At 50.1% G+C, this 20369-nt stretch overlaps 1 protein-coding gene and 1 pseudogene across 2 annotated transcripts; one reads left to right on the forward strand and one right to left on the reverse strand.

Moving 5' to 3' along the window:
- The first annotated feature begins 540 nt into the window (after window positions 1-540).
- Window positions 541-20190, forward strand: LOC103220919 (endoplasmic reticulum-Golgi intermediate compartment protein 3). 2 transcript variants are annotated; one of them, XM_073009187.1, is made up of 14 exons: window positions 541-568; window positions 4145-4638; window positions 4776-4846; window positions 4966-5053; window positions 5274-5393; window positions 9852-9945; window positions 10950-11115; window positions 11244-11301; window positions 17445-17476; window positions 18582-18678; window positions 18756-18820; window positions 19531-19667; window positions 19752-19807; window positions 19984-20190. In XM_073009187.1, the coding sequence occupies exons 2-14, from the start codon at window positions 4551-4553 to the stop codon at window positions 20061-20063; spliced, it is 1152 nt and encodes a 383-aa protein (XP_072865288.1). In that variant the 5' UTR covers window positions 541-568; window positions 4145-4550; the 3' UTR covers window positions 20064-20190. The 2 variants fall into 2 exon arrangements, with proteins under 2 accessions (XP_072865288.1, XP_072865284.1); XM_073009183.1 differs by lacking the exon at window positions 541-568 and having other exon boundaries at window positions 4199-4638; window positions 19513-19667.
- Window positions 6820-7118, reverse strand: LOC140709678 (large ribosomal subunit protein eL36-like; annotated as a pseudogene).
- Window positions 20191-20369: the final 179 nt, after the last annotated feature.

Here is a 20369-nt window from a genome sequence, read left to right on the forward strand (position 1 = left end):
TAGTAGGGGCTTGATAAATGCTAGCTTTTTTTTTTTTTTTTTGAGATGGAGTCTCACTCTGTCACCCAGGCTGGAGTGCAGTGACGCGATCTTGGCTAACTGCAACCTCTGCCTGCTGGGTTCAAGCCATTCTCCTGCCTCAGCCTCCCAAGTAGCTGGGACTACAAGCGCGCACCACCATGCCTGGCTAATTTTTTGTATTTTAGTATAGACAAGGTTTCATCATGCTGGCCGGGCTGGTCTCAAACTCCTGACCTTGTGATCCTCCCACCTCTGACACCCAAAGTGCTAGAATACAGGTGTGAGCCACTGCGCCCAGCCAATGCTAGCTATTTTTAAAAATTAGTATTATTAGCCATTATTTTTATTTTGATTATTTTATTAAGGGATATGTTAATATCCATTATTAGGACTGTAACTTTCTTTCTTTTTTTTTTTTTTTGAATCGGAGTCTCTCTCTGTTACCCAGGCTGGAGTGTAATGGCGCGATCTTCGGCTCACTGCAACCTCTGCCTCCCAGGTTCAAGCAATTCTCCTGCCTCAGCCTCCTGAGAAGCCGGGATTACAGGTACCCGCCACCATGCCCAGCTAATTTTTGTATTTTTAGTAGAGATGGGGTTTCACCATATTGGCTAGGCTGGTCTTCTGGCCTGGCTGGTCTTGAACTCCTGACCTCAGGTAATCTGGCCTCCTTGGCCTCCCCTAGTGCTGGGATTACAGGCGTGAGCCACCACCCCTGGCCTTTTTTACAAATTATTTTTGAGACAGGGTCTCACTCTGTCACCCAGGCTGGAATGCAGTGGCATGATCTCGGGTCACTGCAACCTCTGCCTCCCACCTCAGCCTCCCGAATAGCTGGGATTAAAGGCATCAGCCACCACACCCAGCTAAATTTTTGTATTTTTTGGTAGAGATAGGGTTTTACTATGTTGGCCAGGCTGGTCTGAAACTCCTGACCTCAAGTGATCCACCTGCCTTGGCCTCCCAAAGTGCTGGGATTGCAGGCATGGGCCACCGTGCCTGGCCTTACTGCAATATTTGAGGCACTCATTTTTTTTTCCTGTGCTTCTGGTTTTGGTCCCATGTGGGCAATAAAACAAGGAACCTTTCAGGAAAGTACTTCTCACACTTTAATGTACATGCTAATTATCTGGAGAGTCTTGTTAGAATGCAGATTCTGATTCTGCAGGTTTGGGGGGAGGCCTGGGATTCTGCATTTCTGACAGATTCTCAGATAAGGCCAATGTTTGTGGTCCAGGGATCACGCTTAGGGTAGCAGAGCTTTAGACTTAATTCCATCAGCAGATTCCTTATTACCTATTTCTGATAGAATTCTTGGTCTTCTCAGGAATCTGAAACCCAGATAATAGAGGGGGATCCCAGGTGTCCTCTGCCACCCTGTTAGCTTAGGGAGACCCAAAAACTTTGGCTTCCGTGAAAAGTCCTTCTCCAGTTGTCCCAAAAGGTGTAGCATGAGTCCTTACAAATCTTTTCTCATGATTATATAAATACATATTTCCCCATACAAGATTAAGATTGTTATATATGTATGTTTTTATATATAATAATTTACATATAACTATATATAATATATATAACAGTTTATATACACACACACACACACACATACACACAGAGAGAGAAGGTCTCGCTCTGTAGCCCAGGCTGGAGTGCAGTGGTGTGATCATAGCTCACTATGAGGCAGGAGAATAGGGAATCAGGGTAACGGGGGTTAAGAGATAAGCAAATGAATGGGTGCAGCCAGTCCTAGGCAGCATACAGGCCACATCTTCACGCCTATGATAACAAGACAGAAGTTTCCACTTCAGCCTCTGATTGACCGTGGGGCCAAATCTCCACTTCAGCCTCTGATTGGCTGTGGGTCAAGTCTCCTTTTCAGCCTCTGATTTGGTCGCAGGCCAATCCTGCATAGAGTGTAGCCAATTGGAGGCCTCTAAAGGGCACCTGGGGTGTTGCCGGGTCCCTTTAGCTTAATGCAAACCCTGATTGAGGAGGCTCTTGAGCCGCTTCCTCTAACCAGCTGCGGTTCTAAGTTGTCTTCAATAAATCTATGCTTTTGTTATTCCGTTCTTCTGTTGCTGTTTGTCTTTCGTTGCCCTTCTGTTACTTTATGCGTTTTGTTCAACACGCCGAGAACCTGGACAACTCTATCCTGGTAACAACTGCAGGTAACCTGGTAACAATGGCAGTTTCAAACTCTTTTTTTTTTTTTTTTTTTTTTGAGACGGAGTCTCGCTCTGTAGCCCAGGCTGGAGTGCAGTGGCCAGATCTCAGCTCACTGCAAGCTCCGCCTCCCGGGTTCACGCCATTCTCCGGCCTCAGCCTCCCGAGTAGCTGGGACTACAGGCGCCCGCCACCTCGCCCGGCTAGTTTTTTGTATTTCTTAGTAGAGACGGGGTTTCACTGTGTTAGCCAGGATGGTCTCGATCTCCTGACCTCGTGATCCACCCGTCTCGGCCTCCCAAAGTGCTGGGATTACAGGCTTGAGCCACCGCGCCCGGCCTAGTTTCAAACTCTTTGGGTTCAAGCCATCCTTCTGCCTCAGCCTCCCAGGTAACTGAGACTATAGACGCATGCCACCACACCTGGCTAATTTTTTTTTTTTTTTTTTGAGACGGAGTCTCGCTCTGTCTCCCAGGCTGGAGTGCAGTGGCGCGATCTCCACTCACTGCAAGCTCCGCCTCCCGGGTTCATGCCATTCTCCTGCCTCAGCCTCCCGTGTGGCTGGGACTACAGGCGCCCGTCACCGCGCCCGGCTAATTTTTGTATTTTTAGTAGAGACGGGGTTTCACCGTGTCAGTCAGGATGGTCTCGATCTCCTGACCTCGTGATCCACCCATCTCGGCCTCCCAAAGTGCTGGGATTACAGGCGTGAGCCACCGCGCCCGGCCTAATTTTTTTATTTTTATTTTTGGAGACAGATCTCACTCTGTGGCCCAGGCTGGAATGCAGTGGCACGATCTCGGTTCACTGCAACCTCTGCCTCCCAGGTTCAAGCGATTCTTCTGCCTCAGACTCTCGAGTAGCTGAGTTTACAGGAGCACACCACCACGCCCGACTAATTTCTGTATTTTTAGTAGAGAGGGGGAGGGTTTCACCATGTTGGCCAGGCTGGTCTCGAACTCCTGACCTCATGTGATCCTCCTCGGCCTCCCAAAGTGCTGTGATTACAGGTGTGAGCCATTGTGCCCAGCTTAATTTTTAAATTAAAAAATGGAATGATAGAATGCACATTACTTTGCATCTTTTCCCCCTTAAAAATATTCTTAGTATACCTAAAGAAGTAAATTTACCTCATTATTTTGAAAAGTGGCCTAATAGTCCACAGAATGGGTGTACCATGATTTATTCAATTTATTTAATGTATCAATGGGCATTCTGGCTGGTTCCAGATTTTTGCTATTGAACAATCTCATGCATACATCTTCATGACGTGGTGCACTTAAAATCGTTAAGAGACAGATTCAGTATCCTAAGGTGTAACAACCACCCATATCGTGGTACTTTTATCCTTATTTTTATTAAAAAATTTTTTTCTATTAACCTTGGATAGCTGCTTATGTTTTCTTTTTTAAATTTTTTCTATTAACCTTGACATGGTGCTTTTACTTCCTAAAGTGGAATTCCTGTATGAAAGCCTATGAGCTTTTATATCTTACTCATTGCAGCTGCATTACTGTGGGAGCTGTCCCGCTAGAGACACTGGGCTGCAATGGGAATTGTCAGGGACAGCTTAAACTCCACATCACTTGAGTCTAAACCTGGAGTGGCAGAGCGTGTCCATGAGGATCCCAGGGCCTGGAGAGCAATTTAGGGTAATATTCACAAAGCAGCGCTCAGGAGAAGCACTGGGACGCTCTTTAGGTAAAATCACCCCAGAAGACCCTGGTTCCCAGAGTACTTTGAGGTCCGGAAGAACTGGGCTGGAAGCAGGTCCTGCTATTAATTGGCTGTGATCTTGGGCAAGTTAATTAACTTCTCCAGGTCACAGTTTGCTCTTTGGAAAACGGAGATAAGTCACACCTGCTTTCAGAGCGGACATCTTTACATCAGAATCACCCGGGTGCCATTCCTAGCGTTTCGGCTTCAGTAGGTGGGAATCAATTATTTGTATTTCTAATAGGTAATCAGTTGATAATGATGCGGCCGGACCGGTACACTCGAAAAACTACTGTTCCAGTATATTTCAAGATGTTCCAAGAGTCTTAAACACTTGGCGCAGTTCCGAGCACGAGGCACACGAACGGTGCTATTAGCGTTTCTAACCCCGCAGAGAACTCCTCGCACCCCGGTCCTCAGAATACCCGCCCCGGACAGCTGAGGCCCGGGCCGTCCAGACCCAATTGCCCGCGCAAGGGGGCGTGACAGCATTGGTGGGCGGGGCCGCCTGTAAGAGAACGCGGCTAAAGGTGTGGCCAAGGGTGCGGCTTGCTGCGCCTGCGTGAGGAAAAAAAGGGGGCGTGGCTCCAGGCCGGAAGAGGGAGTCTATAGGGGCGGGCCGGCTGGCGTCCCCTTTCCGGCCGGTCCCCATGGAGGCGCTGGGGAAGCTGAAGCAGTTCGATGCCTACCCCAAGACTTTGGAGGACTTCCGGGTCAAGACCTGCGGGGGCGCCACGGGTAGGCCGCGGCGAGGCCGGGGTCGCGGGGAGGGGGGCGTCCTAGAGCTTGACCCGGGCTCCTGGACTCTGACTGGCCTGCCGGTGTCTAAGGGAGCGGATTCGAGGCCATTCTGACCCTCGCCCCTTGTCCTGCAGTGACCATTGTTAGTGGCCTTCTCATGCTGCTACTGTTCCTGTCCGAGCTGCAGTATTACCTCACCACGGAGGTAAGGGGCGGGGCTTAGTGCGTGGGCGGGGCTTGGCATTCTAGGAGTAGGACCTTTAGGGGTGGGAGTGGGAAAGGAGAGGTTTGGGGCCAAGTCTTACTGAGGCAGCGCTACCCCAGGTGCATCCTGAGCTCTACGTGGACAAGTCGCGGGGAGATAAACTGAAGATCAACATTGATGTTCTTTTTCCGCACATGCCTTGTGCCTGTGAGTACCTCACCATGGGTGGAAGTGGAGAGACCCAGGGTTCTCATGTGGGCTGCCAGATTCACACCTCTACCCTTAGGTTCTGGACTGGACCCCAGGACAACCTCCTTCTCCTAATCCCGTTCTGCCCCAGGACAGGCCCAGTATCCCCTTCCCCTCCAAAACCCACATCCCCTTGTGCCTAGGTCCCAGTACCTTAGCCTGACTTTCCTGCTTCCAGATCTGAGTATTGATGCCATGGATGTGGCTGGGGAACAGCAGCTGGATGTGGAACACAACCTGTTCAAGCAACGACTAGACAAAGATGGCATCCCCGTGAGCTCAGAGGCTGAGCGGCATGGTAACCAGGGGAGGGGGCTGGGTCTCAGATCCCAAAGCTGGACGTGCCCAAGCCTACATGCTGGCAAGTGGACTGTGGCAGGCATAGTGATACATTAAACAGCTAAGACCTAGAGAAGTCAAGTGACTTGCCTAGGGTCCCCCAGCTAGTAAGAGTCAGAGTGAGCTAAAATCGTCTATACGTATTGAGTCGGGTAATCTACCTGGCTGCTATTCTCAGAGGTCCTCAATACCTGCACATGGTAGTTTGAATATGAGAGGTTTGAAGATAGGTCTTATGTGCTCTTGCCTTGGTAGAACTGTCTAGATGGACCCAGGCTTCTCTGAGTGTTTGCTTTCCCAGCCCATCGGCTGAATTCAGCCCTTAATGCTCTTCCCCTTTGGAATGCAGGTGGTTTAAGATTAGAATTGAGGTTCTCAAGTCACATTGCCTGAGTTCACATCTAACTTTGTCTCCTGCAGTCTGTGAGGTTTAGCTAAAAAGTGGTGATAAAGCAGTAGTACCAACCACATGGAATTGTAAGATCAAATGAAGTAATATGTGTAAAATGCCTGGTACAGAGTGGGGACCCACTTTTACCTTCCTTTCCTGCCTCTGTTAACTCAGTTTCCCACCACAGAAAACCGTCCTCAAAGCTGGGATTTCTAACACCTTAGAGATTACTCTGGTGGGGAGTTTTATCATTTGTTATTTCAGCAGATAAATGCAGAACACCAGTGGAACCAACATAATTTGCTATAGGATTGGTTGTGGAGTGTAAGAGAGCAAAGTCATGGTTGTGGATTCCAACGCTTTCAGCCTGAGCAAATGAATGACTTGAGATGGAGATGACTGGAGGAGAAGGTTTTTTTGGTGGGAGGGGGAAGTGGCTATTAGATATCCACTACTGTGTAACAAAGTACTCCAAAAGTTAGTAGTTTGATACAATAAAAATTTGTTTTTTCGGTTTCCCTGGGTCAGGAATTTAGGAGTGGCTTGTTTGGGTGATTTGGGTTTAGGGTATCTCCTGAGGTTGCAGTCATCTAAGGATTGATGGGGAACTGCAGGATCTACTTTATCTATCTATCTGGAGACAGAGTCTCACTCTGTCACCCAGGCTGGAGTGCAGTGGCAGGATCTTGGCTCACTGCAACTTCCGCCTCCCAGGTTCCAGTGATTCTCCTGCCTCAGCCTCCTGAGTATTTGGGATAACAGGCGTGTGCCACCACGCCCAGCTAATTTTTTGTATTTTCAGTAGAGACGGGGTTGCACCTTGTTAGGCAGGATGGTCTTGGTCTCTTGACCTCGTGATCTGTCCGCCTCAGCTTCCCAAAGTGTTGGGATTACAGGCGTGAGCCACCGCACCTGGCCTACTTATTTGTTGTTTAAATTTATTTTTTTTCTGTCAAGCTGTTCTTTATTTCAGAGAGAGGGCGGGGCAGGGGGCTCAGTCTCTCTTGGCAGCAGCTTTCCTCATGACAGCCGGGACGTTGCTCAGCTCCTCTTCCCTCCTCTTGGCGCGCATGTGTGCCCCACTCTTTTCTTGATGAACTTGAGGGCCCGTTTGTCATTGGAGACCTTCAGTAACTCCATGGCATGCTGCTCATACGGGGCAAAACCATACACCTCTTGGATCATGTCCCACATGAATTTGGTGTGTTTGGTCAGGTGCCCATGGCGGCGGCCGTGCCTGGGCTTGCTCATATTCTTGGTCATCTTGTGGCCCTTGTCGAGGCACACAGCCATAGCGGGTAGCACACAGCCATAGCGGGTAGCACAGAGCCATGGCTGCTGCTCTCCAATGACAGCTGTGGCAGAAGGGCGGGTGGTGTGCAGGGATCTACTTTTTTTTTTTTTTTTTTTTTTTGAGAGTCTCACTCTGTCACCCAGGCTGGAGTGCAATGGTGCGATCTCAGCTCACTGCAACCTCTGCCTCCCGGCTTCAGGTGATTCTCCTGCCTCAGCCTCCCGAGTAGCTGCGATTACAGGCGCCAGCCAACACACTCAGCCAATTTTTGTATTTTTAGTAGAAACAGGGTTTCGCCATGGTGGCCAGGCTGGTCTCGAACTCCTGACCTCAGGTGATCCACCTGCCTCGGCCTCCCAGAGTGCTGGGATTACAGGCATGAGCCACCACGCCCAGCCGGGGATCTACTTTTAAAGGGCTCACTCATAGGGCTGTTGGCCGGATGCCGCAGTGCCTCACCACATGGACCTCTCAGTAGGGCTGCTTGTGTGTCCTTACATCATGGCAACTGGCTTCCCCCACTTGGATCTTGTAAGTGAGCCGAGAGAGAACAAAGTAGAAACCATAACATTTGGCCAGGCATGGTGGCTCACTCCTTGTAGTCCCAACACTTTTGGAGGCTGAGGCAGTTGGATCACCTGAAGTCAGGAGTTCAAGACCAGTCTGGCCAACATGGTAAAATCCCATCTCTACTAAAAATACAAAAAAAAAAAAAAAAAAAAGAATTAGCCGGGCATGGTGGTGGGCAACTGTAATTTCAGCTACTCGGGAGGCTGAGGTAGGAGAATTGCTTGAACCCGAGAGGTGGAGGTTGCAGTGAGCCGAGATTGCGCCACTGCACTCAATCCTGGGCAACAAGAGTGAAACTCTTATCTCAACAACAACAACAAAACTGTAACCTTTTTTATGACCTAACCTCAGAAGTTGTACACCATCATTTCTGCAGTACACTAGTGGTTACACAGGCCAGCCTGTTGCGGGAGAGGCCAGAGAGGACTACATGAGGGTGTGGATACTAGGAAGTGGGGATCATTGAAGTCATCTTGGAAACTAGCTTCCACAGAGTAAGGTCAGGATTTGGGGGAAAGAGGAATCTTAGGTTTGGGTAAATTTGGGGTTCCTATTTTATACTCTGGTGATATTAAGAGGCAATTAGATGTACCAGTCTAGAATTTAGAGGCGTTATCAGTAGGTAGAGGGTAGTTTAAACAATTGGACTAAGTGAGGAAACTAGGGAGTAAATGTAGGTAGAGGAGAGGTCTTGGGGCCTGTACCCTGGGCATCTCCAATATTTAAAAGTCAGGACAGGAAGGAAGATTGAGACAAATTAGCCATTGACATGGAAGAACCAAGAGGTGTCCCAAAAGCCAAGTGGAGAGAGTTTCAAGAAGAGAGAGTGAGCAGTTGTATCAGAAGCTACTGATAGTCCAGTAAAATGAGGAGTGAGAATTGACCATTGAAATTGACAACACAGAGATTCCTAGAGACTTTGAAAGGAACAATTTTGATACTGTTGAGGATGAGAATCGGATCAAAGAGCAATAAAGGAAGCGGAGACATTACCTATAGATGACTTTTGGAGTTTCACTGTAAGGGAGAGCTGAGAAATGGGGCGGGGTCTAAAGGAGAAAGTGGTGAGATGGTGGGTTTGGTGGTGAGAGCAAGTGAAGTTCTGTTGCTTCTCTTTTCGTAGTGGAAATTGAAAGCAAGGACATTAGCTAAGTGAAGAAAGAGGAAGGTTTTGGGAGCCTAAGGAGAGAGGAGAAGGTCTAAGTCACCTTAGAGAATAGAATGGGAGAGTGAACTGATTAGAGGAATGAAGTGGAATTGCCAGGCAGTCCTAAGGGAGTTTCAGGCAAGAAGTAGGTAGAGTTGAATGGAACCAGGGTTTGGGTTTTGCTAGATTTGTAAAACGAAAGATGAGAGGAACAGGGAGTTGTGGTTATGTGCAAGAGAATAATTACAGTGGACCATGGGATTTAAGGAGGGAAGTGAGGACATGATAGTGTCAGTAGTGTCAAAAAATTGGTGGATTTCAGGTACTAAATAGTGAACTGGGAAAATAAGGGTAAGTAGTTGAAGACTCAGACACTTGAAGTTGAATTTGGGAAGGTTTGCAGTTATTGGCAATGACAGGATCTAGGTATGATTATGGAAATGGGTAGCCAAGGTGAGATGGCAAAATCAAGATTATCATGAGTTAGGAGGTCAGTATTCAGTATTGAAATCACCAGTTATGATGGGGTGACTAGAGTGAGGCAAAGAGCCGGTGCAGAGGGAGAAGTCTGAGGAGAAGCATCATGGCGAGGAGGTTAGTGGCATACATGTTGGAATTAGCTGAAATCTGCTTCCTCGGTTGCATTGGGCAAAGTCACTTCTCCTCAGTGAGCCTCAGCATCTTCTCAATAAAACAGGGATAATTACCCCCACCCTCAAAGAGTCATTGTGGGGATGAAATGAGACGATAGTTGTGAAGTACAGTGATCTGTACCCAGCTAATGTTCAGTATTTACTGTTAACTGTTTTCTTACTGTTTCTTTTATTAAAAGAATTGATATGTATGTAGAAGTACTTAATGCCTGACCCGTAGCATGTACTACATGAATATTAGTTATTATTATAACTTTTATTTATCCCCAGGCCGCTGGCCAAAGGGCTTGTGCAGGGACTGGGGCCACCGATTTCACTGTGTCTGGCCCCAGCTGATGCCTCTGCTTCTCCCCTCCCCTTAGAGCTTGGGAAAGTCGAGGTGACGGTGTTTGACCCTGACTCCCTGGACCCTGATCGCTGTGAGAGCTGCTATGGTGCTGAGGCAGAAGATATCAAGTGAGCCAGGGGGAGTGGGAGCAGGGTTTCCATCAGGTGCCGTGTGTCAGTCAGCCTTAGCCTCAGTCAGACTGGCAGTTGGGGAGGTCAGACCAAGAATCTAGAGTGGGCAGGTATGTGCCTCTGTCATTGATCCTGGTGCAAGTGACTGAGGCTTTGTGACCAGGCCCCACCTGGGAGCTGCTGACCTAGAGATGAAGCTGAAGTGGTCTCTGCTCTTCTGCCTAGAGAAACAGTTCACAGGTGGTCTCTGGAGTCTGGCTGCCTGGATTCTTTCCCTGTTTCATTGGGCCAAGCCATGTAACCTCTCTATGTGAAGAGGGATGATAATAACATCTTCTTGTAAGAGTCACATATGGATTAGCTGTATACTGTGTGTAAATCACTGAGGTGGAAGGTCTGGCCCAGATTATCAGACCCTCAGTATCTGATAACTACTGCTGTGTTTCCCAGGCCCTGACTTCCACAAGACTGATTCAGCAGGTCTGGAGTGGGGCCTGGGAATATGTACTTCCATCTTTTTTTGTTGTGGAAAAATATGTGACACAAAATTTACCATTTTAACCATTTTTAAGTGTGCAACTCAGTGGCACTAGGTGTCTTCACAGTGTCATGCAGTCACCACTGTCTGTCCTAAAACTTGTCATCACCCCAAACAATGGGAATATGTATTTTTCACAGTCCTAGTCTGGGCACAATGGCTCACACCTGTAATCCCTAGCACTTTGGGAGGCCGCGGTAGATGAATCACTTGAGCTCAGGAGTTTGAGACCAGCCTGGGTAACACAGCAAGACCCTATGTCTACAGAAAATTTTAAAAATTAAAAAAAAAAAAAACAGTCCTTCTGCTACTGAGGAAACACATTTGCAGAACGTTTGGTGGTCAGGGATGAGTCTAGCAGAGCCTTCATTAGCAGGCAGAGCTGCTCGGGCTCTATTTCCCCAGATGCCAGCACTGGACTTGTGCCTCTTTGACACTCTCACCGTCACTCCCTGCCCTACAGGTGCTGTAACACCTGTGAAGATGTGCGAGAGGCATATCGCCGTCGAGGCTGGGCCTTCAAGAACCCAGATACTATTGAGCAGTGCCGGCGAGAGGGCTTCAGCCAGAAGATGCAGGAGCAGAAGAATGAAGGCTGCCAGGTGTATGGCTTCTTGGAGGTCAATAAGGTATCAGGAGGGATCAAGGCAAGATAGGGCCGGCTGGGCAAGCTCCGCTGGGAACCAAGGGCCCACTCAGGCCCTGAGTAGGCAAAAGGAGGACACAGCCAGAGAATGAGAGAGAATGTTCCTTACAGGTGGCCGGAAACTTCCACTTTGCCCCTGGGAAGAGCTTCCAGCAGTCCCATGTGCACGGTGAGTGATCTGCACCTGCTGGGGAGATTTAGATGCTGGCCACCTTCTTGGTGAGTTTGAGTGGTCCTCTCCTGCCTGCTGCTCATTTGTCTTTGGCAACCATTTGGCCAGAGCAGGCCTTCATCTCGGCAGCAGTTTGGCACAGTGGCTAAGAGCACAGGCCAAGGAGCCAGACTGCCTGCATTCAGATACCAGTTTCAGACCTTACTGGCTGTGTGACTTTGAGAAGGTTTCTTCATCTTTTTGACTCCTGTTTTCTACTTTATAAAATGGTGATGAGGGCACTTATCTCACAGGGTGTGTGTGCAGGTTAAAGATGATAGCACGGAGCCTGGCTTGTGGTAGGTGCTTGTTGAGATGGTAGCCGCCAGTGTCCGACGATGACCTGTGCATGAGGCTTTGGGAGAAGCAGAGCTAGGTTGGAGCACAGGTTCTGCCACTCCTGAGCTATGTCATATTTGGGAAATACTGAGCCCTATTCAGTTGCTTCTTCTGCAAAATGGGGATGATGATAATAGTACCCACTCATAGGGCTGCTGGGGTGAACAAATGAGATTTATTCTCATTCATTTGTTCATTCAGGCATTCACAAAATATTTAGTAATCACCTACTAGTCTAGTTGCTAAGGGTATAGTAGTGAACAAAGTCTGTGCCCTCAGAACATTCTAGTAAAGAAATAGACAATAAGTATATAAAATACAAATAGTCCCCAATTAAAAATGATTCATCCTGTAATTTTTTACTTTATGATGGGTATTACATGCATTTTTCACTTAACGATATTTTCTTTTTCTTTCTTTTTTTTTTTTTTTTTGAGTCTCACTCTGTCGCCCGGGCTGGAGTGCAGTGGCATGATCTTGACTCACTGCAACCTCCATCTCCCGGGTTCAAGTGATTCTCCTGCCTCAGCCTCCTGAGTAGCTGGGTCTACAGGTGCGTGCCACCACGCCCAGCTAACTTTTGTATTTTTAATAGAGATGGGGTTTCATTATGTTGGCCAGGCTGGTCTTGAACTCCTGACCTCAAGTGATCCGCCCACCTCGGCCTCCCAAAGTGCTGGGATTACAGACATGAGCCACTGCACCTGGCCAGCTTACAATGAGTTTATTGGGACCTAACCCCAGTGTAGGTCAGGGAGCATCTGTATATAGTATTATCAGATGCTGTTAAGTCATGTGGACCAAAACAAGGCAGGATAAAGATGGTAGTGGGGAGGGGCTAGGGTAGGGCAGGAAGGGTCCTATTTTAAATATGGAGGTCAGGGAAAGACTCCTTGATGAGGTAATATTTGAGCAAAGACCTGAAGACAGTGAGGGAGCCAGCCATATGGATGTCTGGGGAGGAAATGTTACAAGCAGAGAGAACAGTAAATGCAAATTCCTGAGGCTAGAATGTGCTTGGCAAGTTCAAGATATAGTAAGAAGGTCAGGGTGGCTGGAGCAGAGGAGCATGCTTAGAAATGAAGTGAGAGAGGCCGGGTGCAGTCACCCACACCTGTAATCCCAGCACTTTGGGAGGCCGAGGCGGGTGGATCACCTGAGGTCAGGAGTGCAAGACCAGCCTGGCCAACATGGTGAAACCCTGTCTCTACTAAAAATACAAAAATTAGCTGGGTGTGGTGGCGCACGCCTATAAACCGAGCTACTCGGGAGGCTGAGGCATGAGAATTTCTTGAACCTGGGAGGTGGAAGTTACAGTGAGCTGAGATCATGCCATTGCACTCCAGCCTGGGTAGCAGAGCAAGACTCCGTTTCAAAAAAAAAAGTGAGAGAGGTCACAGGGCATATCATGCAGGGCTTACAGGGGCATTGTAGGGACTCGGGCCTTTACTCTGCATGAGATGAGAAGCCATTGTAGGGCTTTGAAGAAGGTGAGGGATGATCCAACTTAACTTGAAAGGTAAGCGGCTCTCCAGCTGCTCTGTGGACAAGACTGGTTGGGGAAAGGACAGAAGCAGAGAGTCCCTTTAGGAGGCTCTTGCAGTGATCAATCCAGGCAAAAGATGGTGGGGCTCAGCCCAGAGTGGTAGTGGAAGTGGTGGGAAGTGACTGGCTTCTGGATGTATTTTGAAGGTAGAGCTGAGAAGAGTTCCTGATGGGCATTAGGGACAAAGGAAAAAGGAGTCAGGGATACCTTCAAAGTTTTGTACCTGAGTAGTAAGAAGGATGGAGTTGCCTGTAATCCTAGCACTTTGGGAAGCCGAGGCAGGTGGATTGCCTGAGCTCAGGAGTTAGAGACCAGCCTGACCAACATGGTGAAACCCTGTCTCTACTAAAAATACAAAAAATCAGACGGGTGTGGTGGTGTGTGCCTGTAGTCCCAGCTACTTAGGAGGCTGAGGTAAGAAAATTGCTTGAACCTGGGAGGCGGATGTTGCAGTAAGCTGAGATGATGCCATTTCACTCCAGCTTGGGTGACAGAGCAAGATTCCATCTCCATTAAAAAAGAAAAGAAAAGAAAAGGATGGAGTTGCCATTTAACAAGATGAGGAAGACTTAAGGCAGGTTTAGATGTTCGGAAATGAGATCTTACAGCTGGTATTCGGCTTTTGACGTGCTCAGACCACTAGTGTCTAGGTGTCCTTCTAGACACACAAGGTGTCAAGTAAGTAGTTTTCCATTCAAGCCTGGAGTTCAGGGAGAGGACTTGCCTGGAGATGCAAATGTTGGCATCATCCAGCCATGGGACTGGATGAAATCACCCTGGAGGGGAGGGTAGATGGAAAAGAGGGGAGCTCAAAGGGCTGGGTGCCAGGCCTCCCACATTAGAGGCCAAAGGTGTCAGGGGGAACAGGCAGGGGAGACCAGTAAGAAACCTTGGTGGAGGAGGAGTGTAAGCCAGGCAGGATGTGGCAGGATGCCGCACTCTGACAGGTGTTTCAGATACCGCATCAGATGCTTCTGGATGTCTAGCAGGAATTGGCCATGGGATATACAATGTAACAGTCATTTATTATAGCCTTGCCTGAGTCATTTGAGGGGTGTGATAGGACCACCCTCGAGTGGGTCCAGGAGGGAATGGGAGAGGAGTTGGAGCCAGTGAGTACTGACAGTTCTATAGTGGAATTTGCCTAGGGGAGGAGAGAGCATGAACTGAAGCTGGAGGGAAATGTGGAGTCGAGGGAGGCTTTTCTAAGGACAGTGATGTAGCAAAATGTTAATATGCCGTTGGAAATTACCGACTAAAGAGACCATAAGTGATGCTCTAGAGATGAGACAAACAATGACCAGAGTGAAGTCCTGGAGAAAGAAGACAGAATCTGGTGCCTTACACATGTGGAAAGGCCAAACTTAGCAATAGGAGGAAAGGCAGGCTCTGTAGGTCCAGGTAGGGTGGTAGCTGGGGTGGCAAAAGTACATGGAGAGTCTCTTCTGAGTCCTCCTGTCTTCTCTGTGTTGTAGGAAGGAAGGTCCTCAGTTGAGAATGATAAGAGAGGGAAGGAGGTGTTGGAAATTTGAAAGAAAAGGTGTGACTGGTCATTTGGGGGTGGGAGAATGCGTGGACTGGGGAGACTGAGTAGGATTAACACAGCACTAGGGTCTCCCTGGAGTCTGCGGCTGTGAATGGAAAGAGCAGTCAGCGTGGTCATCTGTGTGGGAATGGACTCAGTAGACAGAACGTTGGAATCGCCTTGGGTTTGGTGTTGCCAGGTGCCTGCAAAGGTGAGGGAGTCAAATGTATAAAGAAGTCATCCTGATTCTGGACCACAGCCTATAAGTTAGGAAAGGAGGAAAAACAGGATGTGGGGAAGCCAGTGAGGGGGCAGGAGGAACAAGGGACTGCAAGTCCTGAGTGTGGTGTCAACAAGTTATCAGAATTGGTGGACTGGAGGAAATTAGAAAGCTAGTGGAACATGAGTTGCTTGAAAGTGAAGTCACGGGAGGGGCTTTGTTAATGACAAAGCTTAGGGAATGGCCAACAGATCAAGTGGCTCAGGTAGGCAGAGCACAAGATCAGGAAGGAAAGGATGTCCAGGAACTGGGAGGCCAGGGTACTGGAAGGATCATCTACGTGGATATGGAAATCACTAGAAACTGACAGAGGTAGTACAGGAGAGAGTGGCAGGCAGTTGCGCAAGCTGTTGAAAAATGGCATGGGAGAACAGTCCTGGAGGCTCCATGTAGATAATCTAGGTGACTGAAACAAGCAGGGCTGCTTTGTCATGAGCTTCAAAGCTGGGGATTTTTTTTTTAAGACTGGAATGCCATGGTATGATCTTGGCTCACTGTAGCCTTGACCTCCTGGACTCAAGAGATCCTCCCACCTCAGCCTCCCAAGGAGTTGAGACCACAGGCACATGCCACCATGCTTGGCTAATTTTTCCTTTTTTTTTCCGCAGAGACAAGGTCTTGCCATGTTGCCCAGGCTCCTGGGCTCAAGTGATCTTCCTGCTTGGCCTGCCAAAGTGTTGGGATTAGAGATGTGAGCCATTTTGCATTTTTAAGGCAGATAAAGGGAAAGTGATCTGGAAGTGGCAGTAAGGAGGAAGACAGACTTCTCTTTAGGCCAGGGAGGAGGTTGTGTATGGAGAGAAGACAGTCGCACGTTGAGGGGATGCCAAGGAGTTAGTGCCTGGAAGGAAGAGCCCGGCTGAAGCAAGAAAGTGAAGAGGAACCCAGGGGTTGAAGGCAGGGCTGGGGAAGGTGGGAGTTGGGGTCACAGTAAAGCTTGGACAGAGCCGTGTGGTGACAGAGCCCAGGCTGTGAAGATGGCCTCTCAGAGTGGTTGAGGTGAACAGGAGGGTAGCTCTGCTGGTCTTCAGGGCAGTCTGTGGGGGTGGGGGCTGGAGGACCCTGTAGAGCTCTGGAACCCCCTCTTCACTTTGGAGGAAGCTGGGAGAAAAGGGTCTTGCTGGGATGATAGGAAGATGATCAGTGTCAAGCTGTTGGCACAAGGCCTGGCAGGCACTCAGTAGGACACAGAGCCAGAATGGCAGCCTTTCGGCCTGGGACTGTTAGACTTGTGGATCCCAGGGCCAGGGGTGCTCTGTACCTGGAAGGATGTATGAACACAAAGCTACAGTTGCCTAAGGCCAGAGATATTTGAATTGAGGCCTGGGAGTGAGTTTCTAATATCCTTGTTGATTGGGGCCGGGGTGGGTAATAATCTCTTACAGTGTAAAGTTTACAAATATTTTTCCATTTTAGATCCCACCTGATCCTTAGGACAGCCCTTTGCAAAGGAGAACACTGAGGCCCAGAAAGGGCAAGTGATTTGCCCAAGGCCATACAGTCAGGAACTTGGATCCTTGGGCTCTAGGCCTCTTGTCCTTCCTAGGCCACTCTGTCTCCTGCTCCTCTCTGGCCAGATTAGTTCACTCTCGAGGAGGGGCCCAGGCGGAGGCTTGTTAGCTGGGGCCAGACTGTGTTGCTGAGGCAGAATGTTCCTGTCTTCCTTCCTGCCACATGTCTTGCTCCATAGTTCTCATTGTGAAGCTCTGAATCTGTCTTCTCTCTCCTCCCTCCCCCCTCCCCCATGCTGCAGTACATGCTGTGGAGAGTAAGTGGCCCCGCCCCCCAGGGAGGCCAAGCCCCCACTTCTGGGGCAGCGTGCCCTACCGGGATGCGGGGAGGTTGGATGGGTCTGTGATTGGGTCTTCTCTGACCTGGCTGCTGGGTGACTATAAAAAGGACTGGGATGTATCTTTGAAGTATGGTTCCTTGCAGCAGGAGGGATTGAGGCTAGAGGGCAGGAGTAACTTGTTCTGGAACAATTGGTACAGGGTCCCCTTGGGATTTCCTCTGGGGACCTTTGAGGGTGGAGGCAGGGAACGTGTGGATGGCATTCTCGGGTCCCACCTCACTTTGAGGTTCAGTGATTTGCCATCAGCTCCAGTTAGTGAGAGCCCATAGTGGGTTTTGTTTTTGGAGATGCAGGCAGGGCCATGCTGGGAGTGAAGGCCTAGAGTTCCCTGTGGATGTCAGGGAGGAACCAGGGTCTGTTCTTATGACTCTTGAGGAGGGCATGAACTCTCACACAGGCCCAAGGCTTGTCCTTTCCGGCCGTCCTTAAGCAGGACCAGGAGGGGCCAGGCTGGAGAAGGAGTGAGGGGTCAGAGAAGACAGGTGGTTTGCAGTCTAGAGGGAGGAGTGAGGAGGCCAATGCTGCTCCTACTAATGACACCTTCTCCCTTCTCTCCTAGTCCATGACTTGCAGAGCTTTGGCCTTGACAACGTACGTACCAGATGGAAACCATGGAGGGCAGGTGGGGGTGGGAGGCTTGGTTGCTGCCTTCATTTCCTTGTAGGAACATCCTGGGATCAGGGAATGCTTATAGAAAAATACACCATGTTCTGAATGGGGATCCAGCCTGAGGGTTAAGTGAGAGTGACTTTTGAACTGAGCTCTGAGCAGGCTAGGGGCAAGATTGGGGTTGGATAAGAACATGCTAGACAGACAGACCTCAGCACAAGGTCAGGTGGGATCGTGGCCCTTCTAAGGAACTGCAGGGCAGGTGTGGATGGGTGAGGCTGGAGAAGTCAGCAGAGACCAGACCACACAGGACTCAGAGGCCACGCTGAGGAGTCACATCTTTCTCCTGAGAACAGTGGAAAGGTGTTGGCCTTCTTTAAGCAGAGTCATGACATCATCAGACTTGCATTTTCTGAAAGATCCTTCCAGTGACTGAGTTGGATACACAGGGGAGCAAGAAGGGAGTGCATCTGGGGGCTCACAGCCTCCAGCTTCAGCCTCCATAGCCTGGACCTCCAGGCAAAACCAGCACCTGCCACTCTGTGTGTGCCTAACGTATGAGTGAAGCTGGTATTTTAAGAAATCTGAAACCTGGCCAGCCATAGTGGCTCATGCCTATAATCCCAGCACTTTGGGAGTCTGAGGCAGGTGGATCACCTGAGGTCGGGAGTTCGAGACCAGCCTGGCCAACTTGGTGAAACCCCCATCTCTACTAAAAATACAAAGATTAGCTGGGCATGGCAGCACACGCCTGTAACAGCTACTCAGGAGGCTGAGGCAAGAGAATTGCTTGAACCCAGGAGGCAGAGGCAGTGAGCCCAGATCACGCCACTGCTCTCCAGCCTGGGCAACAGAGTAAGACTTTGTCTCAAAAAAAAAAAAAAAAAAAATTCTGGAACCCCAGGAGTTTGCAGGCTGTGGAAAGAGGAGTTTCTAGGTGAGGAGTGGGGGATACCTGTCCCAGGGAGGTTGTCCCCTTAGGGCCATAGCCTCCCCTTTCTCCCACATCTCCACAGACAGACCCAGGTGTCCCTGTCTGCTACTGTCATCAGAGCTTTGGATGAGCTCTGGATGGTGTTGTTTGCAGATCAACATGACCCACTACATCCAGCACCTGTCATTTGGGGAGGACTATCCAGGCATTGTGAACCCCCTGGACCACACCAATGTCACTGCACCCCAAGGTACCAGCCCGGGAGGCAGCCCCCAGCCACAGAAGGCCTGCCGGGCACCTGTACCCAGTGCTTTGTTTTCCCCTCAGCCTCCATGATGTTCCAGTACTTTGTGAAGGTGGTGCCCACTGTGTACATGAAGGTGGATGGAGAGGTGAGTCAGGGAGCTCCCTACTCTCTAGAGTCTCCTGCGTGCTGCCAAGCACTGGTGTTCCTGCATTTTATTCCGTCAGCCTGGGGAGTGAAAACTGCCTCGTCCTCACATGGTGGATGAAAGACTGAGGCACAGAGAGGGTGGGGGATTTGCCCTCCCAGCAGAGTGCAGGCCTGGGGCTGTCCCATTCAAAGCGTCTGCTCTTTGCGCTGTCCTCACCACCTCCATGTGTTCCTCTGGTGCCCACCGTCTGCCTGCCTGCCTCACTGTCCCCTGTAGTCTACCTGGGCTGGGGTTAGGCAGGGCAAGCCTCTGTGTACCCGCTCCTGAGGCTGCCATGGCCTGTGGAGCAGCATCTCAGCAGAGTGGCAGGATGCAAGGGACTGAGGGCAGAGGAAGTCAGTTCAGCCTTGGTGGTGCGTCTTTGGAGAGTTGCTTCTCAGCCTGGACCCCTATGAGAACACCCACTAAATGCTGCCAGGATAGGTAAACTATAAAGAGCTGGCATCTGGAGGGGAAGGCTGAGGCCAAGGCTAGGAGAGGGGGTCTGGCAGGCCAGGCCTTGCAGTGCAGGCCACCAGCACAGTGCCATGTTTTCTCCCCGCACGGTCAAGGCTCAGCAGGAAAGGGGAAGGAGCAGGGGTGGGGCTGATGGTGGCTGGAGCCAGGTCCTAGCCCTAGCCCTGGCCTAGGCTCCCCTCCCACCCCAGGTGCTGAGGACAAATCAGTTCTCTGTGACCAGACATGAGAAGGTCGCCAATGGGCTGTTGGGCGACCAGGGCCTTCCCGGAGTCTTCGTCCTCTATGAGCTCTCGCCGATGATGGTGAAGCTGACAGAGAAGCACAGGTGAGGGCAGGGGCAGAGCAGCCTCTGGGGGCCTGAGCCTGAGGGAGGAGTGTGCCTGCTGAGCCCACCCGCTCCCTCCACCAGGTCCTTCACTCACTTCCTGACAGGCGTGTGCGCCATCATTGGGGGCATGTTCACGGGTAAGAGGCCCAGGGTGTCTGTGAGCTGTAGGGTGGGGAGAGTAAAGCCTGGGTGCCCCAGGTTTGGTTGGGGGGTGAAGGGGCAGATGCTGGCCTGGCCAGTTAAGTGACAAGACTCTCAGCGTCAAAAGCCAAGGCCCCCACTGGGCCAGTGCCAGCCCTTGTCTCTCTCCCAGTGGCTGGACTCATCGATTCACTCATCTACCACTCAGCACGAGCCATTCAGAAGAAAATTGATCTAGGGAAGACAACGTAGTCACCCCTCAGCGCTTCCTCTGTCTCCTGTCTCTCCCTGGCTTGTAGTTGTCCCCCAGCCTCCGCCACCCTCCACCTCCTCAGTCAGCCCCAGCCCCAGGTTGATAAATCTATTGATTGTGATAGTACTCACTGGTCTCCGTGTGATCCTTGCCATGGCTAGAGCCTCATCCTGGCCACTCATTGAAGGCAATCGTGACTGATGGATCGGGGCCCAGTGCCCTCAGGAGCCCCCACATGGGCATCGCCTAGTTGACTGACTGGGGTTTATTCAAACCAGACTCATGTCCAGCCCACAGTCCTGGGT

This window comes from Chlorocebus sabaeus, chromosome 2 (assembly GCF_047675955.1).
Source record: "Chlorocebus sabaeus isolate Y175 chromosome 2, mChlSab1.0.hap1, whole genome shotgun sequence".
Taxonomy (NCBI): domain Eukaryota; kingdom Metazoa; phylum Chordata; class Mammalia; order Primates; family Cercopithecidae; genus Chlorocebus; species Chlorocebus sabaeus.